Here is a 23969-nt window from a genome sequence, read left to right on the forward strand (position 1 = left end):
GGGTGCACAATCGAGCCGAGTGCAGCCACCTGTTGAGATGTGCAGGGGAATGCTGATCTGTATATGTCCAAGAATGGACATGAGTATTTTTTCTTTATTCTGGAGGGTTCCAGCGATAGGTTGGACCCCCTACATGGGCGGACATTTTGTAGCTTTGCCGTTACAACGGCAGGTCGTCATCGCTCCAAGTTGGCAAGCATTGTTTACATCATATTCATGTTGAACATTTATGCCGTGAGGTGCCGTGTTCGTTAAGCATCTTTGGGATGTGTTGTGAGTTCGATTGAGTGTAAAGTGCTTAGTTGCCTCCACGTTTTGTGGCCAAATTGACCACGTGTGTATACGGCGTACTTCCAGGTTGTGCAGACGCATCCGTGCCTGCCCCAAACTTTGTGTTTATTGTACTGTGCAATTAATTTGTGTGTTGTTGATTATTGTGCAGTCAATTTGCGTTGTTTTAGACTGGCACTGATATGCTGTTAACCCTAACCCCTAAACCCTAACCTGAAATTCTGAATTTTTGACATTAGTCTTGATCTTCGAGTTTGCGGGGTACAATTAGTCGGTGAAGTTGATTTTAACAAATTCCATGCAGTTTGTCAGTTATTTGTTAGTTTCAGGTCTCTGGAGTGGCTAAGCTAGCGCGAGTCAATGGTTGTTGAAATCAACCCCATTGACTAATTAAACCTCTGCTGACTCAAAGAAGATTAAACTTAAAGGGCAACTGAAGACCTTTCCGGATTTTGGTGTAATTTTATGACTATAAACTTTGGACGAGTTCGTCAAAACAACCATGACATTATCAACACGTAATTGTAAGGATAATTTGCGTTTTTTTTTAGTTTTTTTGCACTCCGTTAATGGTCCCTTCGCAAACCCGGAAGTGTGACGTAGATTCCCCGACGCAACAGAGAAGACTATCCACAGCTAGCATAGCAGCAACAACGATGTCAGTGATATTTCCACCAAAGGTAACCATTCAGGATCGCTCTTTCGTGACACTACCGATGGCAAAGGCTCCCAGGAAAGATGAACTACAATTAATCCCTACATGTTTGAACCTGAGGCCTCAGATGACGGCGATTTACTTGACACAGCAGATGGCGTCATGACGCTATTTGACAGCTCGACACTTCACGAACGGGAGAGTGAGTGGTAAGCCTAAATCCAGCATCGTGATTTTTTTATTAGAGAATGCTATTACATGGTTGTATATTTTTCCATGCTCTCCACATAGCTAAAACTGGATATTAGGTAATGGGACAGCTCCTACCGATCTAAATATGGTAAAGCTATCCCAAATGTGGCTAAATGAATGATATGTTATTGATTTTTCATAATAAATGACAAAATGATTTTATTTTCCAGGTGTTGCTGTAAACCGTCAAGTAATTACCCTTCCAACATTATGCCTGTGTCGTCAGGAGATCCCAGACGTGAGAGCCAAACTTGAGGAGTCTGAAGCACTGACAGGGGCATGAATTACATTAAAAGAATAAAACCATAAATTGTAAACAACATTGACACATTTTGTTGGCTGTTTAATGTATTCTATTGGTATATAATATATTGTAATTATATTACATTCTGAAAAAATATTCAATAGGCCACAATAATAAATGATACCAGATTTATGTTGAATCAGCATCAGCTTTCACTGTCAGATTGTGACACAGCATATGAGCTAAGTTATACCAAGCACACAATGGCACACATCAAAGAACATAAATTTAGTAAGCAAAACAAAGTTAGGATAGCAACGGACTAGCGCAACATTGAAAAATGATAATGGCAGTGGGAAATATGTATTTATATGATAAACATGTATTATATATGAACGTAACTAGATTTTTCTTTTAAAAAATGTGTACTGTATATATGACTAGTTTATGATTTCATGTCATCAAAATTTGCTACATTTATTTCTCCTAAGTCATCGTCATCTGATGTCGCAAGAAATATTATATATAATAATATTAGAATATTTCCTGACTGTCTCAGGAAATTAGAATATTGTGTATTCTAATTTCCTGAGACAGTCCTGTATATATACACAGGACTGTCTCAAAAAATTAGAATATTGTGTATTCTAATTTCCTGAGACAGTCCAGTATTTGGTGCTGGGGACATCTGAATTTACATAATACCTATTGATATAGTAATAAAATCACATGAGTAGACGACATGTCAGCCAACCTATCTACTTATGACAGGCCAAAAGCAACAAACAAAAAAAAATGTTGCACTTCAACAAACAGGCAGTAGGAGTCCCCCTCGTTTATCAAAAAAAGTCATTAATGTTCTACTTACGTCTTTGTAAAACCAAGGTTGCATTGTTGTAGGTTTTCAAAGCTGTCGTGGCTGAAATGATGAAAACAATGAGCCGATTGGGGACCTGTATGCATGCTAACAAAAACGGTCCAAACCTTTGCAGGAGAAGTTTTTTTTGGACCACTCCTAGAGTCTCGAGTCTTCCTGTGAGTAATTCATCGCTACACATCGAGATGGCATGACGAATCCCGCGAGTAAAACCCAGAAAATGTTTGCAGTATATGGCGAGGATAGCGTGGTGCTATATTTCCGTGTTCAGAGTGGTGGCAAGGCTTCCTGGAAGTTACGTCATGAGGTAGCGGTCGGCAGGACGGCGCGTCCCTCGTTGCTATGGTGTTGCTATGGCCATAACTCAAAAACTACACGGTCATTTTATTTTATTTTTTAATGTGACTTTTTGAGAGAGCGAATGATGCATTTAATACAATTCAACTGAGTAAAACACTTAAGAGCGAAATCTGAAAAGCTCTTCAGTTGCCCTTTAAGCCTTATGTGAAAAATCCAGGTCTTTGCTTGCTTTGCTTTGCTTTACTGTTACTTTGCAAGGACATTATTGTAATGTATATCGATATTCAGCCTAAATATATTGGGCTATGACTTTTGGTCCATATCGCAGAGCTCTATGTGTAAGATACAAGATAGAATAATTGCCCATGATAATCTTTTAGAGACCAGCGAGTATTAGACGTTTGCTGACTTTGTAAAATGTCCAAATTAGACCCAAAAGTGATGTGTACACCCCAATTGAACAAAAATCATAGCCTACTCTACAAAGTTCAGTCTGCTAAGGGAAGAAAAATGCTAACAACATAATATTTACAAAAATACTTACAAAATACTCTTTTTGATCTTCATACGAGTCAACATTGTTAAGTGTTAATGACAAACATGCAGCTTATGTGTACACAGAATATATTTAATTGCCACAAATCAGACATATTTAACAAAGTTGTTATAAGTTGTCAAATATCCCTAACTAAGCAGGATCCTTCTCTCCAACCATCTGGCTCCAATTCAAATTAGCCTGAAGTAAATTAGAGGAAGTGCTCTGCTTTTCGGGTCATTAAAACGTTTTATTAAACCTTGCCCAACACACTATATTTATTTTAAATTATGTGTTTTGGAAAAACATTATAAAAAGTGGCAGGCAAAGGTTTGGGAACCCTGTGTGTGTATACCCAAACCTTTGCATGACACTGTATATTTTATTTATTTATTTATCATTTGGAGGCAGGGCAGTATATTTATTGCATGTATTATTTTTTTACCCAATGGGTGTCAAACATACAGCGGCATGCAAGAGGGTATAATCTTCTATATGCCCAAACCTTTGCATGCCACTGGATTTAATATAAGTATTCCGCAGAAGATCTCCGCGATCCAGTATTTAAACCCCTAATTTTATCGTAAACTACCTGAAAGTGCGAACTCTAGTGGTTGTTGGGCCAATCAAAAGAATATCATTATAAATCACAGCCATTTACACAAACACACCCACGCACACATTTTAGCATTAGACGTGTGCACAATGTCCATTATATATTTCTTTTGTATTTTCTATTACAAACCGATCTACTTACATGCCGAAATGCAATTCCAAAGACGACCCAGCGTGCAAGGTGCTAAATGATATTAGATACAAAGTCAAAATGTCTAGAATCATATTTTCGGAAAAGGAAACCAGTATAATCATTTAGGTTGCAGTTAAGCCTCTGGGCCCATCAAAAAATAAAAAATAAATAAATAACAGAGTAATCGAATTTAAAAAAAAAAAAAAAGAAAAAAGAAAGAAAAAAGAAAGAAAGAAAAACCCTCGGTTAACCGCTTGAAAAATCTCGAGTATTGGTGCTCCAAATGTGGTTCCGACGCCCGCACAGTGAAGATGAAGGTCGGCGTCTCATGTCAGCAGGTTTTAGTGGCTGTGCGTAAACGCACCACCCACAGTCTCTGACAGGCTCGCTTAAAACCCTTTACCAAACCTAGTAGCAATGACCTGGAAATCTCGAGTTTGGCACAATGTGAACAAATAAATCATTGAACGCTAGCTAGATAACGATAACTTAATTACATTTTGAACAAATTTAGAGACCCTTCCCATCCGCCGTTGAATTATTTCAAAATATTCATACCATCATAAGTATCTTGACATTACGTTTCACAATTATTTTATCACTGATTGTGTTTTGTCAAACCGTGTCCACGTAGCGGCGCAATTTTGAAAAGCTATGTGCTCTCACTTGCAGAGCCCACTGACTACTGAAATAATCAGTTTTCTGCAATCGTTTATAATGATGAACCATGTTAATCGGCGTGCTAAAACGAAAAGCCAATTTTTTTTTATTTTTTTTGTTTACGTTATTATGTAATTCATAAATGACTGTTGCGTTCCAACTTATTTTACACAGCTGCATCCATAACTAAGTAAAAAAAATGCAAAGGAAGTCTTTGTTTTAATATAATAAATAATTTAGGTTTATGATGTTATACAATATTGATATTGTTCAAAGCCAATCTCGTAAAATTGTACAAGTGTCACTAGCGTTGTGGTAACTGAGTTTACACGTAAAACTTTCGAAAAACGTTTCTGCTTTCGATTTGAGCGGTCGTTTCCTGACGTCACTTCCCATGGAGATAAGTACCTCCTTGTCGTACTGCGCACATGATGATGAGGAAAGGTTCCTCTCAGACATCTACACACTTAGTGTTCTGACAGATCCCGTTTTTAGAAATCGAATTATTTTTTTTTAAAGTCTCACACCTTTAGGATAATTTTCAAGGATTTCCTGCGACTCGAGGTCTGTATTTGAAAACGTTCCGAGGAAATTGCTACCGTCAACAAGGGTGAGAAACAGACTCAACTCCTTGTTTTCAATGTCGCTAATGCTAACTGATTAGTTACCGTCACAAACGCAATTATAGTTGACTGGTCGGTTTTCTAAATCTTATACATTAGAAACTGCAACTTAAACGATGGTACATCACTCCAATCCAATCGCACTGTATGTAAATATCCTGGTAATAGAGCGTATGGTAGTTTGAGGGTGACCGCTACTGTAGCAACCAGTGCTATTAACCAAATGGGACTTTTAAAAATGGTGTGTTTAATAACGCTTCAAAAATATGCCACTGCCATGCTATTAATGAGATGTTTTTGGTCCCCTTTATGCTGGTCATTGGTGTTTAGCCTACTATTTTGCCATTTACTGTAACTGTACTGGGTTGTTGTTTTCACCATGTGGTTTTGCTTTCTTTCTGACCGCGCATTTTAAAATGCAGCTTGATGGCATAAGTGGACTATTTGGGATGTGAATATCAGTTTATGATATGGAATCTACTACGACATTATAAAATGAATGATGGTGCCAATCAAAAGTTTACTCAATATTTTTGCAGAACCAAATGAGCAGCGCAACATTTCCCTCTCCCATTGCCGAGATGGCAGAAATAAACCGTATTCACTATGATCTGGAGTACACAGAGGGCATCAGCCAGAGGATGCGCATACCTGAGATGCTCAAAGTGGCTCCACAAGGCCAGGAGGACTCCAATGTTAACGCAAAGCAGCTTCCTCACAGCGTTACAATGCAGGTCCCAGAACGAATTGTTGTCTCAGGTATGTATTTATGTTTGTTTCCTCGACAACAAAAAGCTCTTCCTTATAATTATTGACTTTGTAGTTGTTATACAGCTGTTGATGTGTAGCAGATATATAGTAAAGTGTTTAAACTGTTACTCGTGCAATCATGTCTTTGAAGGTGCATTAACATGTTAAAGATGAAATTGGTTTTGAAGGGCATTTGGCAAATAATGTGGGTCATGTCAACAAGAATAAACCAATATTGTTTTTTCAGGACCGATACTGATTATTAGTAGTTAGATGGGCCGATAACCAATTTTTGGCGCTGATACATTTGCAGTAAATGTGTAAAAATTGGGTTTAAAAAGAAATAATAATGCAATACTGAACATCATTTAAAATGCCTAAAGCATGTTAATTGAATCACACAAATAGAAAATAATAGCTCCAGACGTGCCTGAATTTCCGAGACCCAGAAACATCTCTTATAAAGTTAAATAAAAGGTTAAATAAATCTCTTAATTTCTGTCAGAATTTTTTTCCACCGAAAATATATCACCGCAGATATGGAAAAAAGTCTAGACTAATGAACAATCTAAGCATGGAAATAACAAATATATACGTTTTAAATGGATTTTTTTATCATATCGGCCTGTTGGATTAAAAAAAAAAAAAAAAAAAAAAGGCAGATACCGATATATGTCAAATTTCCTAATATCTGTGCTGATAATGACAACTATACAATGTTCATCTATTTTCAACTAAAAAAGCAGAATGTGACCATGCTGCTGCTCTAAATGAGCTTTGATGATACAATGTCAGGGTTCAATGTAGTACTAGACCTGTTTCCTCTTCTCCATAAAGTTGAATAACATTAGTATAACATCAGCAGCCTAATTTTACACGCAAGTTTTGCACACTGGTTAAAAAAAGAGGGGAAAAAAACACTTGACACAAAGGTGCAGGGGCTTGCTAAAGAAATGTCTTCAATTCCGGGTCACATTTGTTAAATTAACCCAAAATATGAATGAATACATAATATGACAATAAGTATGGTAGCATAGCTGTACCTCAAATGAAGGAGAGTTTTGTAACTCTAAAGATCGGTCTTGAGACCACAATTTGATGGTCTTGATTTCGGGTCCCCTCCCAAATGTCTTGGTCTTGTCTCAGGGTTAGCGGGTTGAACTTGAGATTATTTGGCAAGATTGAAACACCAGCTTCAAGTATGTGTTTTTAAGTAAAAACATGTAGTAAAACAAGGGGAAAAATACATCAAACTTTCATATTATTAACATTCCCCCGCCCCTGTGGATAACTGCAACCTTTGCGATCGTGTTTTTTTTTTGGTTTTGTTTTTTTTCCAAACCTTTTTCGTCTTGGCCTTGGCTCCTAAAGTCTTTAAATTTTGATTTCAGTGAGTTCTGGTCATGTGCAAGGATTGCCAAAATATAACCATATAACAGTACTTTAAAGGCTGTTTCACACTAGTGGCAGATCAGTGCGAAACTTTGAAACGCATTTATCAAGGTGTCCTCGGTCGTGATTTGTGTGTATCCTTCCACCAAAACAAATATCAGTATGCCTGCCTCTCTGCTATGAAGCGTTGTTTACGTCAGTGCGGCAAAGCAGACAGATTCATATCTTTGAGTAGAGGTGTCAAAACTTTCCCACAAAGGGCCCCAGTGGATGCAGGTTTACATTCCAACTGATCAAGATTGTCACATGTTTTTTACAAGTGTAATAAGTTGATTGCTGTTAGGTGCTGCTTGTTTCAACAGAAACCTCATTTGTTAAATTGTCTTGAACTGGATCATTTGGAATGAAAACCTGCACCCATGCAGCCCTTAGTGCAGACATGTCCAAAGTCCGGCCCGGGGGCCAAATGTGGCCCATGGTCAAATTTTATCCGGCCCCCAGCGTCTGTCATAAACTCAATAACGTCTGGCCCGCACACAGACTTAATAAATTGGTCAGCAGCACTGCTACCAGCATATGAAGTAGCTTACACACGAAATGCTGCTCCTCATTTACCCACTAAAAGGCAGCAGCACTCTAAGCAACATTACCCCGTGTGACCCTTTATTTACAATTTTCTAAAATGGCGATAATCAACAACAACAACAAAGAAGTTGAATGCGTTGGCCGACGCTTCAGGGATAGGTGGAAATTTGACTATTTCTTCACTAAAATACGCAACAACTGTGTCTGCGTAATCTGCAAAGAGACAGTCACTGTTTTTGAAGAGTTCAATGTGAGGCGATATTACCAAACAAGACACGCTGACATGTACGACAAGATTACAGGGAAGATATGCAGCTAATTTTAAGCAACTTGAAGTTAGCTCGCAAGAGCCCGAGAGTCAAAAGAGAACGCCACACAGGCTAGTTGCGAGATTGTTGAAATTACTTTAAAGAATAATAAAGCAAATGTGACACACAAAGTGGCTTGCTAAAATTTGCTTAAATATATTGTTCTACGTAAAGGACGTCAGCCAAGGTGCCCCCCACACACACACATTTTTACCACACCAAATCTGGCCCCCTTTGCAAAAAGTTTGGACACCCCTGCCTTAGTGAAACTGGTTTGAAACCTATGTCTTGGAGTATCACGATTTCAGTATCAATATTTGTATCGTCATAGACTAAATGCTATGCAATCAATCCTTCTGACTTCAGGAGACGGTGATGACAAGCATTTTTCAAGGCCCAGAGACCTGGATTTAATCCAGTCGACACCATTAGAAGCCCTGTCTCTAAAGACTCCTCCAAGAGTACTCACGCTCAGTGAGCGTCCTCTCGACTTCCTGGAGGATGAGCATAGAGCAGCTCCAGAAAATGAAGCCATGGTAAGTGATAAAGCAGTTTATTCTGTTGCATTATAGTATAGGAAAAGCAATAAAGAAAATTTACAGTAAATCTTAATTAGGCATGGATAATAGCCCTTATTTGTTTTAGATGCGACACCAAGGGCGGTCAAGACGCGAGCGCTCAGCTAGTGAGAATACAGCTGTACGTCATACCAGTCAACTGATGCATCACGATTCAGCGTGAGTATTTTTCCAGCTGTTCGTACTCCTCCATCTTGCATGCTGCATCTTTTTCCTGCTTGTTTCTTCTTTCATCTTGTCACTTTATGTGATAGAGACCCTTTAGTGTCAAATTGCAATTATTGCCCTCAATAATTTATTAAAGAATCTTGTCAGAGCTCCATAATTAAGATTAATAGTTAGCATGAAAAATGAGTCAAATGGTTCTGCCATCTGTAAAACCTTCACAACTTAGAAGAAGGACATAATAATCTAAATGAATTCACACTTTTGCTTCATATTTCCTTTCTACCACCTGCGATTTGACTAGAGATGGGCCTTATCCGGAATCCGGTCCCAATACAAGTATATTTCAAGGATCTGGTTGACCCAACCCGTGAAAATTGCAGATACATGAGCATTTTCTCAAGTCTTGTCATTTGCACTCCAAAATGTGATTTGGGTGTTTCTTTACCACACTTTTATTTTTTTATTTCGTTAACAGATATGCAATTCAAATTTTTTTATTTCAGTTACACTTTCGTGAGCAACTGCCATTTCTTCTCTTTGCACGTGTTTTTTTTTTTTTTTTAGCCTAGGAGAGTTTAAGTGTTGTTGAATATGCACATTTAGCAGTCATATTTTCAATGAATTGGCCTGTACTTTAAATGGTGGATAATTGTACAAGTCAAACGGTAAAACCATTTAGGATTTGAAATTTTATGAACACTGACATTGACTTGAGCATATATAAAGATGTTAGCTGTATTAGAAAGAGGGAAAGCCTTTTACAGCATTAACACCAAAAAAAGGCAGCAAATTTATGCGAATTTTTAGGCGTAGCTCTATGATCCCGAACACATGAGTTTTGGCAGATGAAATTATGATACTTTTGCTAATCTTTTCTGTTTTGCTAATAATGATTCGGTACATTATACCGAAGTCACAGCATAGTATTTGCCAAATTAGAAGAGTAAATTGCGCTCTTGAACATATACAGGACAATTGTCGATGGCTCTCCTGGATTTTTGAAACGGCAAGTCATGACAATATACTAAAAAATAACGACATCTGGTATCGAAGTTGTATCTGTATCGACCGATATGCTTATTCCTGGTATCGGATTGGCACTGAAAAATTGTGAATCTGCATCCCTAGATTTAACCCACACCTAATTTTCCCAATATGTCATTAACTGTTTCCATTCATATGCATTGAATATGGCTAAAGTGGTCCTCCAAAACACTTATTGCAATTTCAGATGTCTTACAATAAATGACAAGTATGGTTATAATAAATAAATATACAATTTCTGCTTCGCATTTTCCTTCCAGCTGCTGCAACAAAACCCTTACCTACCATTGAGAATAAACCATCCCATGTTTTTTATTCTTATATGCATGTGAGATCTTGTAATTAAAATTTGAATAATTTGCCTTATTCAGGCGCCAATTTGCATGTCATCCTCCTGGCTGTGTTTGCTTGGTTCTTTGGGTGTCACAAAATATTCTTTCAAGCTATTTATCAGTGTTGCTTTTATTAAAATAGCTTAAAATGGAAAGTTTTGAGCATAGTTCCTTTTCCTCATTTCTCTTCCCTTCCCTGTTCCCTTCTCTCTTCTTCTTTTTCCTCATTTTTCTAAATTGGCTGGTCAAAATGGTTGCCTCAAAGAAGTGCAACAGCTTCCCCCCCAGCCTCTCTTCACCCACCTTTCCCTCCCAATGTGATCAAAGAAGAACACAACCTGTACAGCGCTAGTGGCATTTTATCATTCCTCCAGTCCACTACACGTCGGGCCTACCAGCAGGTTCTTGAGGTCTTGGATGAAAACCGCAGGTGACCTCCTAATTGCCATAATCTCTCATTTGGCCAATAAGAAGAGCACTTCACACAGTTGTTTTTTTATTTTTTCAAGCAATCAAGTTAAAATGTGATATTTACTTTCAAATTCAGCTTTTTTCCCCAAATGACAGCAACAATGGGGAGGAAAGTAAAAAACAACCTTTTATTTCAAGTAAATTTATGCAGTGGAGGGGAAAAAATGTTGAGAAATAAATGAAATCACTTCTGTCATTTATACAGAGTTGATCACTGTATCTAAGACTTTGTTTTCGTTTTTCCATGGGGTTTAAATATGATGTGACACAGAGGACATGTCTTTTACAACATAAGAAAGAAAGAACACACAATTCAACTAGGGCAGATTTGTGTTGACCTTCACAAATCAGGCAATGCCTACTATAACTACTAGCAAACAACTACCCATATCTAATGTTAGGGGAATGATTAAGCGGTTTAAAAAAAACTGGAACAGTGTTAAACAGTACAATTAAACTGCAGAGACAATATTTCAGGGAAAGTACAGTAAAAAAATACTTTTCAAAGACCGCATCCTGCAATATCCAGTGTCCATGCTGATTTGAGGTTCATGTTGTCATTGTGCCATTACATGCTAACCTGACAGCACACCTTTAACTAAACATTTACATTGCATTTATAAAGGCAAAAGAAAATGCACGAATGCAAACTGCCACAACACGATCCCCAAGTGCCAAAGCACAATTAGGCAAAAGCACGAGCCCCAATTTCCATAACATGAATGCAAATGGCTCGCAATACGATCGCAAGAAGCCACAGCACGAGGACGACCTGGAAGTATACTAAATTTCACGGAAGTAGACATGAGGACTACAACTTCTGCTGCCGCGTAACCACAAGTTATCACGTCACATGTGCAGAGCTTGAAAATGTAAGTTATAGAAATTCGCTCACGAATTCCAACTTTGGTGTATATTGCTTTGTGACCATCTGTACGGTGGCAGCAGCTGGGCAAGAGTTGTAGTCCTTGTGTCTACTTCTGGGTCATCATTTTCCATTCAGGCTGTGGCTTTTTGCAGTTATGTTGTGACTATTTGCAATCATGTTGGGGGTTCGTGTTTTGGCACTTGGGGTTAGCGTCGTGGCTATTTGCGTGTGTGCTGTGGCTACTAGCAATCGGGCTTTGGCTAATTTGCATTTGTGCTTTTTTTCTTTTGCAAAGCGTTTGCAATTGGCATTTGTGTTGTGGCAAATTGCATTTGTGCATTTTTTTTTTTTTTTTTTTTTTTTTTAAGTTTGGACTTTGCATTTCGCCTGACACTTTCTGCTGCGGTGCAATTGACTTAGAAAAGCAATTGCAATCAAATAAACTATTTAGATAACAGGCTTCAACCTGGACACTAATTCTACATTACTTATGCATGAAACAGTGACAAATATTGGAAAATGACTGTAATGCCTCTTTTAAATGGATGTTCTAAGACTCAGCTTTTTGCATGCTCATCCCGTTCAAATAGCATTAGATTTACAATTATCTCCATTTACAAATTAATATTTGCCTTACTCAATTTACAAATTTGGTGTTAGGAAACAACATTTTTCAGTGTGTCCATTTTCAGCCTCTGTACAAAAAAACATTCAAATATTACAACTGGCTGAGCTTATAGTGGAAAGACTGGAATTCATTTCAAAGCCAACCTTAGCATAGAAAGGTTTCCTGGTGGGTTGACAGCACTTTAAAGCTTTTTGAGGGCGATCAAATTAATACACCTAAAGTTTATTCCATATACTGTATTAAAGAAACGTATAACCTTTGGGTGTATAGGTTATTGAAGGGTATCTTCATTTGTGTACGTATGTAGCACAGTGCTTTGTGCAAGTTCTAGCTCTTATTTTTCCCAAATCCGTATTTCCTCACCTCTGTAGAAAACCATCACTGCGAGGGGGGTCGGCCTCAAGCACCAACCCCCTGCATGATTCCAGGTAACATCATGTAGCACTCACTTTTCATTTTGTTCTCTCTCCTTTTAACCCATCCTTTCTTACCTATTATTCCCATTTGAGACACCATTTGTCTTGAAATAAAAGATATAACATGCACTTGAAACTGGAAGTGTATTGAAAATGTTTTAATATAGGCTATTGTGTTGCTGTTGTTCAAGGATTGCATTAGCAACATATGAAGGCTCTCTGGATGGGGGATCTGATGACATGACCGTTGTAGATGCAGCAACACTGCGACGTCAGGTTGGTTCTTCACAATAACATTCTGTATTTAGCGGCCAAGAGAGCTGATCTGGTGATAGTAACCGCAGTATTCTGTATCGAATTCGTAGCTTATCAAGTTAAATCGACGGCTCCAGCTTTTGGAAGAGGAGAATAAGGAGCGGGCAAAACGGGAGATGATCCTGTACTCGGTCACTGTGGCTTTCTGGCTCATCAACACGTGGGTGTGGTTGAAACGTTGAAGTACATCAGTATTTCTACCACTGCAAAACAAGTACATGATACTGTATCCCAATGACATGTTACACTTGCTGCCCTGTAAGCAAGACCATCCTTTTGCACGGTGCACTCAGTTTTCTCTGGTTGATTTGTGTATTTTTTTTTTTTTTTTTTTAAATATACACTTTTGTGTTGTTAGTTTACTGCTTTACTATATTTTGTTTTTGTATACAAAGTTTGAGAAATGCTAAGCATTATTTGTAAATATATATCACTGTCAGTAAGGAGTAATGCCATATTTTGCTTTTAGAGTACAAATGTTAAGCAATGCCAGGCATAACCTTTTTGTAAATATTTATTGCTTAAGGAATGAGTAATTCATTAATAAAGCACAGCTTGGTGTACCATATTAAGAACATTAGCCACATACTTCTACCCACTAGTCAGCTCTGCTATGAAAACAACGTAAGCAATTAAAATCAAAATCAAAACTCTGGCTTTGGGTGAGCCAATCCAGATTGTGAAATGTGATCCTCGCCACTGTAAGTACAGTCTCCATCAGAACCAAGTGGTCAATTTACTGGACAGGTGTCCTACTAGGTGGGTTCCAGGTTTGGGGCTCTGACCAAGGTCTTGAGCAGAGGTCTCTAAACCGGTCCTCATGGGCCGCTGTGAGTCTGTTTTTGTTTCTACCGATCGCCATGGACAGTTTAACCAATGAGGTTTCTGTTAAAACAAGCAGCATGTGGCTGCAATTAACTGATTACACTTGGAAGACACCAGATTGGTGTAAATGTGTCGCCATGTTTTGTTGGAATGAAATCCTGCACCCACTGCGGCCCTATGTGGAATAGTTTGGAGACCCCTGGTCTAGAGAACAATGCATTAATAATAGGAAACACCACTGATAAAGTGACTGCAGAGGCTTGGACACCAGTTAACCAACGGACTTGCTTTCGTTATTGTAATGAGGGTGACTATGTTCGTCAGGCTGTCTAAAAGGGGGTACGTGGCTGAAGTAGATAATGGTAATGGGTATGCCTGTCACAATATGCAATAATTCCATTTATCGCACAATAAATAAAAATGAAGGCGGTAATTTTTCCGCTGCGATCTATCGCCTCGTGCGTGCTCGCGTGCGGCAGACATGCTGTTAAAAGTTCGGATTCCTTGTTACCAACTGCGCAAAATACATCTTCGTTCCAGGTCCGGCAAAAAATAGCACCGGAGCCAATCTTTCCCATTATATCCTATTGTTCAACGTATACCGGCCGCGTCAGTGCTCAGGATTGACTGAGGACCATCTCTGGCGTGCCGTTGTTGTTGACGTGTGGGCGCTCCCATCAGGGGTGACATGCCACGCGGAGCGGCTATTTTTCGGCACAACACCGGATATTTGAGTGGCAAATTAAGAGCACTGTGCTTCAAACTCGTCCTGTTTATGAAAGTCGATTGTCATATGCTGTTGTTGTACAGTAATGAGCAGACGTGACTTATGTGGCGTTTGCTAACTTTTTTAATGTGCACACACACTAGATATCATGAAATGGCAAACTAGATGTGCTACGTCCTACGCCATTGGCTACGTGAGCCCAGAGTGATTATGGGACACGGAGTCCATATACTGCATCGATGAATTATAAACTGCAATGACTGAATGGAAGTTAAGAATGCCAAATCAATCCATACCAGTGACTATAGATAATGCTGCAAATATTGTTAATTCAGTATGTGACACAGATGGATTCGGACCACAAATAGGATGTCTTGCTCACGTAGTAAACCTAGCTGCTAAGAGAGCTGTAGCAATCAACAGTGTGCCCCGCCTCACTTTACAAACAGTAAAGATTGTTCTCAGCACTTTTATACTAAATTTCTTCAGATCAGTAAGAGTTAAGCACATAGATATTATGTACTAAAATGCATGTTCATATGACGGCAATTTAATTTTTGCTCGTTTGCAAAAAAAAAAAGTTTTTTTTTTTCAGAGCATTAAATGTATTGAATCGGATCAAAAACAGTGTCCCCCGTATCGAAAATCGTACCGAACCGTGACTTAACTGTATCGTTGCATCCCTATGGAACACCATTGCAGAAGGTATGAGGGGAACAGTTTTCATTTGTCTAAATGCTTAAGTTATTAACTGCAATTGTATTTTTTTTTTCTTGAAAAACACATTTCTGTGTTTCTGTGTGGTATTAATATTGTCATTTACTTAAGAGGCATGGTCTATTGTTTTTAGTTGTGATTTCTTATCGCGTTTAAATGGGTGTACTTGATCTCTTAATATATACTGTATTCTCACTGTTATTGTAAATTGGTTTTTTAAAAAATTGGGGGGGGGGGGCGCAATAATATCGCATATTGCAATAATTTATGAGATAACAAATTTTAGTGTGCGATAATTTATCGCGACAGGCCTAGTAATGGGGTTGGAATTGGCTCCAGTGAAGGTGACAAAGAATAAAGACATTAATATTCATAGTCTTATGCACAATATCACAAATCCCGAGTTTGACCTGCCTGCCAGTCTGAGACTTCACTCAAGACCAGTCGAGACTCAGTAAGATGTACTCATATTTTTATATATGAAATGACAACTTTTGATCAATTGCCTCAGATTTTTTTTGTGTGTGTAGGGGTGCGGGGGGTTAAAACACTTCTCTACTAATTGTTAACTTATACAAACTATAAAATGCGAAAAAGGTTACACAAATAGGAATGTGTTATTTATTTCAAATTAAATGAGAAATGACTCATTAACATTGTGAATGTTGACATTCTTTCAAAGTGGTAATTCAACCTTAGCTGAATTTTCCTTTTATCCCAGACAACTGTTTTAGGTTATTTACCTGACATGTTTAGGCGACTACTTCCGCCTTCATCCGAGTATACTTCTCTGATGAAGGCGGAGGTAGTCGCTAATGGTCTGGGTCAAAAGAAAAAATCAACTAATCTAAGTGTAGACAAAGAAAAATTCAACTAATCTGTAATTGTAGACAACATGAACTCAATACAACTATTAAGAGAAAGTTACTGGACACTCTGATGAAAGCGAAAGTAGTTGCCGAAACATGTCAGGTAAATAAAACAACCTAAAACAATTGTCTGGAATTAAAAAAAAAAAAAATTCCACTAATCTAAAAGTGTAGACAAAAGGAACTCCATACAATTGTTAATTCAACCTTTCAAGTCAAGTTTCACTAAATCAAATTGCTTCCAGCATTCAAGGTTGTGTGTGCTGAATTTACATTTTAAAAAATAAAAAAAGTATTATATGTCTGTGTGTCTAAAGCTCCTCAATCAAGCAACGTGGTGGAAACGAATTATGACTTGAGTTGGATTTTGTATCCGGTTCTATAGCATCCTCATATTCTGGATGGATTAATGATGGAGCAGAAGCTTTGACTGATTTGCACATTGAAAATATAGAATGATCTACACTACAAAGGCTATTTTTTCTGACCGAGTCATCCTCATAGCCCTCCCCTGAGATCACATTAATTCTCGGTCTTGATATCATGGACAAAGACATATCTTCAAAGATGTTTTCAGGCTCCATGTCCTCCAGGTCTGGAAGATCGTCAACATTTAGGGGGGCAGTCGGTGGAATGGCTTCAAACTGGCCTGCATTCACCAGTTCTGTCACAAGTGGCTCATGACCATGTGATGATTTTGAAGAAGCACCTCTCTCCACTAGCTGGTGTTCCATGTTTTCTCGTCTACTTGCATCCTTTCCTAAAACTACTTCTGTTGTTGGTCTCAACATCATCTCTGAGGAAGACATTTCTGAGATGTTTATTGGCTCCAGATCCTCCAGGTCAGGCAGATTGTCAACATGTAATGGGGCAATTAGTGGAATGGTTTCCAACTTCTCTGCATTGACCAGTTCAGTCACAAGTGGCCCAGGATAACGTGATGATTCAGAAGAAGCACCTATCACCAAAGGAAGTAGGTGGTGTTCCATGTTTTCTTGTTTGCATGCATCATTCCCTAAAACCACACGCTCTGTCTTTTCTCCATTATGTTCCTCCAGTGTTTCTTTGCATAACTCCCCATATTCATTGGCTTCAAAATCTTGCTTTTCTTCCTCTTTGTAGGCATGCTGTTTTGTTTGGTTTTGTAAAAAGTCCTCTTGGGCATCCAAGGCATCTTGAACAAATACTTGTATTTTCTCATGAGGTGGTTCCAAACAAGAAGCCTCAGTATTGATTAATGTCTCCGTTCCGTCTGAAAAGGACCCAAAATAAACATTTTAGTTACATTTTCTGCTGTATCTTAAAACATGTAATTTTTCACCAGTTGTGTAGTGTCACTCAGTTACTTGCAAAAAGTCACTTGGAAAAAAAATGCATTTGGAACACAAATACACAATTGCAAAGGGTCATTACGTAACAAAGGGTTTGTGATAATGAGCTATAATAATGACAAAAGATTGTGCAAAATAACACTAATTTAGTGAACTTTATTGTATTGGTAATAATGACAATACTGCTCATATATGAGTAGTAGAATGAAAAGTTCTGGAACACTGGTTGCGTTTTCACGATGATTCATGATAACAAGTCCAAAAGTCATTGATGTATCCAGTGGCGTCATTAGACCTATTTTAGGGGGCATCAGCTTCGCCTTCAGCCCCCCTAAAATATTATCAAGCCCCCTAAATAGCTTGTTGTTTTATTAAAAATAAATTAAAAATGCTGACATTCACTATGAATGCGTCCAGGGGAGTACAATCAATTGAAAATACTGTGCTGTTTTCCAGCTGAGTGTGCATTATCATCGCCAAGTTAGTGTTGCCTTGTAGATGCTACAATATTGATAATAATATATAGATTTTATTATTATTACCAAAAATAGTCACTAGCCCTAAAATATCCATGAACCTTGTGTGATGTTTTTAAATCAAAACAACTAATTAGAGCAAAGACAGGAAAGGCAAGAGATTCAGAGCCTTACCTGCATATTGAAAAATATATCTATACATATTAGGGGTGAGACAATGCACACAAGTTACGGTTCAGTACGTACCTCGGTATGTGGTTCACGGTTCGGTGTAGGTTCAGTACAACAGGAAAAACAAAAAGGCTTTTAAAAAGTGTGACCCACTTTTTTTTGGGGGGGGGGGGTGCAAAATCATTTCAATTCAATCAGTTGATATATACATCTTTAATGTGAAAGATGTTATAGAATGTATAATCTAATAATTTATATATCTAATGATAATAATCTTTGTTAGCTGTTTGTGAAGTTTTGTGCTTGTCCACGTTCACTTACATCCTGTGCATCTCCTGGGGGCTAAGCCCCCTTCCTTTGTTCTTAAAACCTAGTGGCGCCCCTGGATGTATCACTTAAATTCATTTATGAGGAAGCTGTTGGGAGTATGTAAGGTTTTGGTGGGCATTTTTTTTTTTTTTTAAACGGCAATGTTGTATGTCACGTCTTAGATGGGCTTTTTTTTATTAAATACATTAGCCACATAATTACCTAATTTGAAATCACTTCTCAGAATTTTATATGCTTTCTTGATCTATTACTACTACTAACAGTCATACTCAATCCCCACCAAAACCTAATGAGATGTGCACTAACTTGCTATGTATTATTTGAGTTTAGATCAATAAATCATACATGTTTTATATTGTCATTCATGTTTTGTTGTTGTTGTCACTTATGTAGTATTTTGCAAACTGACTTTAAAAAAATGAACACAATACTGGTGAATTATTTCCTATTGAAATATGCTGTAAGAGTGCATAATGTTAATCTATTATAACCACATTTGTTAAAAATAAATAAATAAATAAATAAATAAATTCCAATTTGGAAGTATGAAATGGACAAATCAGCACGTGTGAAAAAATTGCTAACCTCTCTCAACATTTTTTAGGTGTAGTCTTTCTTGGGCTTTCTTTCGAATCAGTGCCAGTGCGTCCAAGCCTTCCTGAATTTTTCTCCTTTCTTGAGTGTTCCATTGTTCTCTTTCTTTTCGTTCCCCCTCAGTTCCACCAAGTAACCAAGCCTCTGCACATGCCTTGTCTCTGGGGAAAACAGGCCTGTCATCAAGGAAGGTAAGATTCTTAAGGCGGACAATCAGGGTCTTTCTGTAGTTGGAGATCTTTTTCACAACTTCATTTCCCATCAAGTTAAGAACTCGTAGATCCGGCATGACTTCAAGCACATGAAGAATGCCAGGATCATTTAAAAGGTTGTGAGACAGATCCAGCACACTAATGGATGGACATTTACTCAGGTGCTCTATGTCCCCAATTTCTTCCAGTCTGTTATGGGCAATCTGCAGCGTAGTAAGGTTAGGTAGGCATGAAATATTCTCAATTGTCTGTATGTAGTTATTGGAAACGTTTAGAGTGCACAGGCTTTTAAGAGGTTCAAGATTTTCTAGCTTGTGGATAAGGTTCTGCTGAAGAAAGAGACAACGAAGATGAACTTGTGCATCTAGGTTACCAATCTGTTGCAGACCATTACTTTCTAACCAAAGGCACCTCAAACCTGTGTACTCCTCGAGATTTTCGATGGTGGCAAAACCTTTGAAATGCAGATAGAGGGTGTCGTTCAGGCCTGGCGTGGAGTAGAGTTTGTGCTGCTTACAGTGGTCTTTTAAAAATGTCTTGGTCATCCGAGGCCCTGACTGCTTTCCGTGTTCTTTCTTTTCTCCATGTCCATCGGGTATTGTGCCAACTCGAGCTGGTGTATCGGTGCCTCCTGATTCAATTTGAATGGCTGTTGACGTTCTATCATGTGTTGAGTCACCAATCGGAACAAGCGCCATTGTTTTGGAGGGGGGAAAAAATCTTCAGTGTGTTAAAAGTTCCAGTGAATATATTTTTACCGGGCGTAGTTCGGGCTTCAAATGACTGTTAGTTTCTTGTTTCCATGGTAACGCTTGCTCCGAGAACTTGCTTTTTTCCCCTTGTTTCTTGTCGGACTGATTTGACTGACGTACGTACTCCTCTGTCAAAGCAAGAACATGGCGTCAGGGGTTATTCGTGGCGCGTTGACGTTTGGTATATACTGCCAACATTTTTGTTGGAATTCCACAGTCACGCATGTTCGGGGGATTAAACGTTGGATGAAGTCTTACACACTCCTTATGGAACGAAAGCTAAAGCTTGAAGGTCCTCCACCGCCGATACCAAGGTGAGGCTATCGTCGGCTAACACAAGTTCCTGAGCGACACTTGAGAGCCAAAATTATTTAGTTGTTAGTCGTTGCGTGGATTTAACTCCATGTGCAAGTTTTGTGTTGAACATTGGATTGTTCTGAAACTGTTACTGAGAATCGTGAGCACGTAACCTTGTTTCGGTGCTACAGGCAAAGTCATCAACGGTGATGTGCTGAGCACAAGTGCAATACTGGGGTTCCTAACATGAGATGGAGTTAGGGTCATACATCTGCACAATTTACTGATCTTTAAATTTTTCATCAATGAATGAATTCCTTTGAATGCACATTCAGAGGATATTGTTTATTTTTTGACTACTTTGCACTACACTGCTTCTTTAATACTGTGAGGTGTATAGCTTTTCAGTACATTGAACTTGTCTTCATTCATCAACTTAATTGTCTGATGACAGATGTCTCATGCATTTAAAGTGGGTGGCTGTTTATTAGTTGCCAAGCCTCCCCGTTTAAATGGATTGGACGTCTTTACAAAAAGATTAGATTCCCATCTTTCATCATAAAAAATGTTTGTTTCTATTATTTTTTTGTTCAGTTAGGAGCAGTTGAACATCATAAACATTGTTTATACGTCTTTATAGTGAATGATTTAATTACAGCTGTTGCTACTGCTACTGCAGCGTATTTGAATATCGTGTAAATATGACCTGTAATTCATTTTGAATTTGGGTTAAATGAAGAGTCAAAATTTCCTCTGGTAAACCTCTTAGCAAGCATTCATGTTTGTCAAAATACAGCAATGTAATTTGCTCCATGTCTCAATTCTTTCAGATCACAAAAGCCTAATTGGGATTACCATGCTGAGGTTCAGGCTTTCAGCATTCGCCTTCATGAGAACTTCTCCTTGGAACGATTGAAAACAGCATTTATAAATCCCTGTTACCTGCAGTCAGAGCAGAAAAAAAGACAAGAGTTGGGACTGGACTCTGAAATCGCAGCTCTTGCTCTAAAAGATAATATTGAGTTGAGCGCAGAAGGATTTGACATCACAAAATGTTTCCTTACTGATTGGTGCATGGCCAACTTTCCTAGCCTGCCAACAGAAGGGGTGGAAAGTATTGTGACACACCTTATGAGTGTGGATCTAGTGAGTAATGTCGCTCGAAATCTAGGCATTGAAGATTTAACAATGAGTTTACAATTTCCGGTCCCGGACAATGTGCTTCATTCTACATTAATGGCAGTCATAGGAGCGCTGCATGAAAGCAGTGGAACAGAGCGCACAAGATATTTCCTCAGGGTGAGCGTTGGTTGATCAGTCCTTTTTCATTCATCGGTTCAGATGATTTGTTTAGCTTGGTTGTCGGTCTGAAAACAAAATTTTGAATGTGGTTTTTCTTTTTTAACCTTAGGATTTTCTAGTCTCCCAGCTAATAGGAAAAGACCTGTTTGATTTGTGGACAGTCATCAATCCTATGGGTCTTCTGGTTGAGGAACTAAATAAGCGAAAGATTTCACTTCCTGAGCCCCGCCTCATCAGGTCTGCTGGGTCCAGCACAGTACTGCCACTGTATTTTGTTGGTTTGTACAGGTATGTGTTATGTCTATTGAAAAACTTTACGTCTGAATTTTAACTTACATTTAATTGTTTTATTTACTGTTTCCCCCATCATGTACATACAGTAATAAGAAGCTCCTGGCCCAGGGTCCAGGTGAGACACTTATTGCAGCAGAGGAGGAAGCGGCTCGTGTGGCCTTGCGGCAACTCTATGGCTTCACTGAGAACCGGAGACCATTTGATTTTAGTCCACAACCACAGCATGAGCATCCTTTACTTGAATCAGTCAGCAGCAGATAATAAAACAAGAATACTTGGCTGAATCCTAGGAACTGGAAAACATCTTTTCGATAACATTAGAGCTGCACGATTATGGCCAAAAGCGATGATCACGATTGTTTTGAATGAAATTGTAGTCATCATTAGTCATCACAATTATCATGTTCTGGAAGATGTCTTTTATTTTGTATTATATTTTTCTGCAACGATATGTTATGACTTTGGGTACTTTGCAATGTATTAACTGTCATTTTAAAATCATAATAACAATTACAGATAATAGGCTAATTAAAGAGTATAGTATCTATTATCTTGTTTAATGACACTGGCACTGAATACGAAACAAGTCCAGACAATGAATGTTGAGACCCTTTGAGGAACAACTACAGAATAAATAATGTCCTCCCAAATCATGATCACAATTAAAATTGAATTTTATGAGTGGTCCTACTTAGTGTAATAATGTACTTATTTGGGTCATTTTCATGCTTGTAGTCTTTAAAGGTATTTTCATTATATTCCCTCAAAGCGTGTATTAAAACATTTCTTGCGTGACTCGCAAAAAAACAGTAAATATTACAAAACTTCGTGGTCTTTATGTTGAACGTCCACTGTAAATATATATTTACCATTGTTTCACTTGGAATAAAATATTCAAGTGTAATCGATCGACTTGTTCGACTCAAAGTGATTATTATAGTAACTGGTGTTACACTTGTATCGCATCATTGGTGGCCTATGTAATGTGTAGACGCTGGTTATTTATTGTGTAACATGATTTTATGCTCACATTACCATTAGAGATGGCATCTATAAGCAATGTTTCACAGTTTGTAAAAATAACCATGGGCATGTATGACTATACTGTATTTAAGTCAACTGAATTTGGTTAAGTCCCATATAGAGAATAATTTTAAAGTATTAAATATTTTCATGCATTTTTGCATGTTAATGTTGGGTTTGTGTTGCCTGGCACGGCCAGACTGTTCTCCCTGTATTTTTCAGACACTGTGAGAATAGTCTGGGACTCCGCCCAATAGACCCTACCCACCGACGTCACAAAATCACGTGCTCGCTGTATGGTTCCGCCCCCTTGTCCGTCATTTTGTGTCTGTATTATCAATGGTCTCAATTGATCGAGCAATTTATAATGCATTTCATGGAAGGCCCGGTGCGTTCGGATGCCGTAAACTCACTTGATGCGTTGCATAAAAGGCATTATGTGGAAAAGCTTCAGTTTATCCATTCGCCAGATCCATATTTGATGCCTAAATCGATGTTTTTCGACCTGCTGTCTCCGCCGTATTTGCCTGACATCTGCTAGCTACCCTGATATGTACAACTATCTTGTCCACACAAAATCAGCCTATTCTCACGAAAGTTTGAAAAACCCAGAGCTTGGAGGCTTATAAATACTTCGTTGCTGGTTGGGTGAAACAGGTCCTCGTCCACGAAAATTCGGCAGGAATCTATCTTGTGCTTGGAAAGGTGAGTTACGAAATTTTCAATTCAAAATCTTTTGTTATTGCTAACATCCACTGTCAAGTCTAATGTATTTCATGTCGTTTGTCAATGGAGTTAGGGCTTTTAATGTTTATATGGTTTAGCGATAGCACTCTCACTACATACATACGTGTATGTTGTCGGCGATTAGCCTAGCAATGATCTTAATTGTGGTTGTCAGCCCAAAACCCTCTAAATATATATTAAATGCATCTTACCAGATATAAAATGACTACTACATAATCTGTGGTAATCGTTTGGAGCCCAGTTTTCTCGTCGAATTGCAGCA

The 23969-nt window shown here is 38.2% G+C and overlaps 3 protein-coding genes across 7 annotated transcripts; 2 read left to right on the plus strand and 1 right to left on the minus strand.

The window, feature by feature from the left end:
* The first annotated feature begins 4967 nt into the window (after positions 1 to 4967).
* On the plus strand, positions 4968 to 17300 carry mffa (mitochondrial fission factor a). 4 transcript variants are annotated; one of them, XM_057839640.1, is made up of 8 exons: positions 4968 to 5172; positions 5725 to 5944; positions 8587 to 8756; positions 8866 to 8957; positions 10611 to 10772; positions 12681 to 12737; positions 12917 to 13001; positions 13091 to 17294. In XM_057839640.1, the coding sequence occupies exons 2-8, from the start codon at positions 5731 to 5733 to the stop codon at positions 13220 to 13222; spliced, it is 912 nt and encodes a 303-aa protein (XP_057695623.1). In that variant the 5' UTR covers positions 4968 to 5172; positions 5725 to 5730; the 3' UTR covers positions 13223 to 17294. The 4 variants fall into 4 exon arrangements, with proteins under 4 accessions (XP_057695623.1, XP_057695624.1, XP_057695625.1 ...); XM_057839641.1 differs by lacking the exon at positions 10611 to 10772 and having other exon boundaries at positions 13091 to 17293; XM_057839643.1 differs by lacking the exon at positions 4968 to 5172 and having other exon boundaries at positions 5729 to 5944; positions 13091 to 17300.
* On the minus strand, positions 15930 to 20129 carry LOC130917887 (dynein axonemal assembly factor 1-like). The gene is made up of 2 exons (XM_057839637.1): positions 19072 to 20129; positions 15930 to 17430 (listed from the first exon to the last, which is right to left on the minus strand). The coding sequence occupies exons 1-2, from the start codon at positions 19988 to 19990 to the stop codon at positions 16490 to 16492; spliced, it is 1860 nt and encodes a 619-aa protein (XP_057695620.1). The 5' UTR covers positions 19991 to 20129; the 3' UTR covers positions 15930 to 16489.
* mrpl44 (mitochondrial ribosomal protein L44) lies at positions 19107 to 23150 on the plus strand. Of its 2 annotated transcripts, none has more exons than XM_057839639.1 (4): positions 19107 to 19271; positions 21172 to 21640; positions 21753 to 21931; positions 22024 to 23150. In XM_057839639.1, the coding sequence occupies exons 1-4, from the start codon at positions 19231 to 19233 to the stop codon at positions 22196 to 22198; spliced, it is 864 nt and encodes a 287-aa protein (XP_057695622.1). In that variant the 5' UTR covers positions 19107 to 19230; the 3' UTR covers positions 22199 to 23150. The 2 variants fall into 2 exon arrangements, with proteins under 2 accessions (XP_057695622.1, XP_057695621.1); XM_057839638.1 differs by lacking the exon at positions 19107 to 19271 and adding an exon at positions 20131 to 20358 and having other exon boundaries at positions 22024 to 23089.
* The last annotated feature ends 819 nt before the right edge of the window (positions 23151 to 23969 follow it).

The sequence above is a fragment of the Corythoichthys intestinalis genome, chromosome 6, assembly GCF_030265065.1.
Source record: "Corythoichthys intestinalis isolate RoL2023-P3 chromosome 6, ASM3026506v1, whole genome shotgun sequence".
NCBI lineage: Eukaryota > Metazoa > Chordata > Actinopteri > Syngnathiformes > Syngnathidae > Corythoichthys > Corythoichthys intestinalis.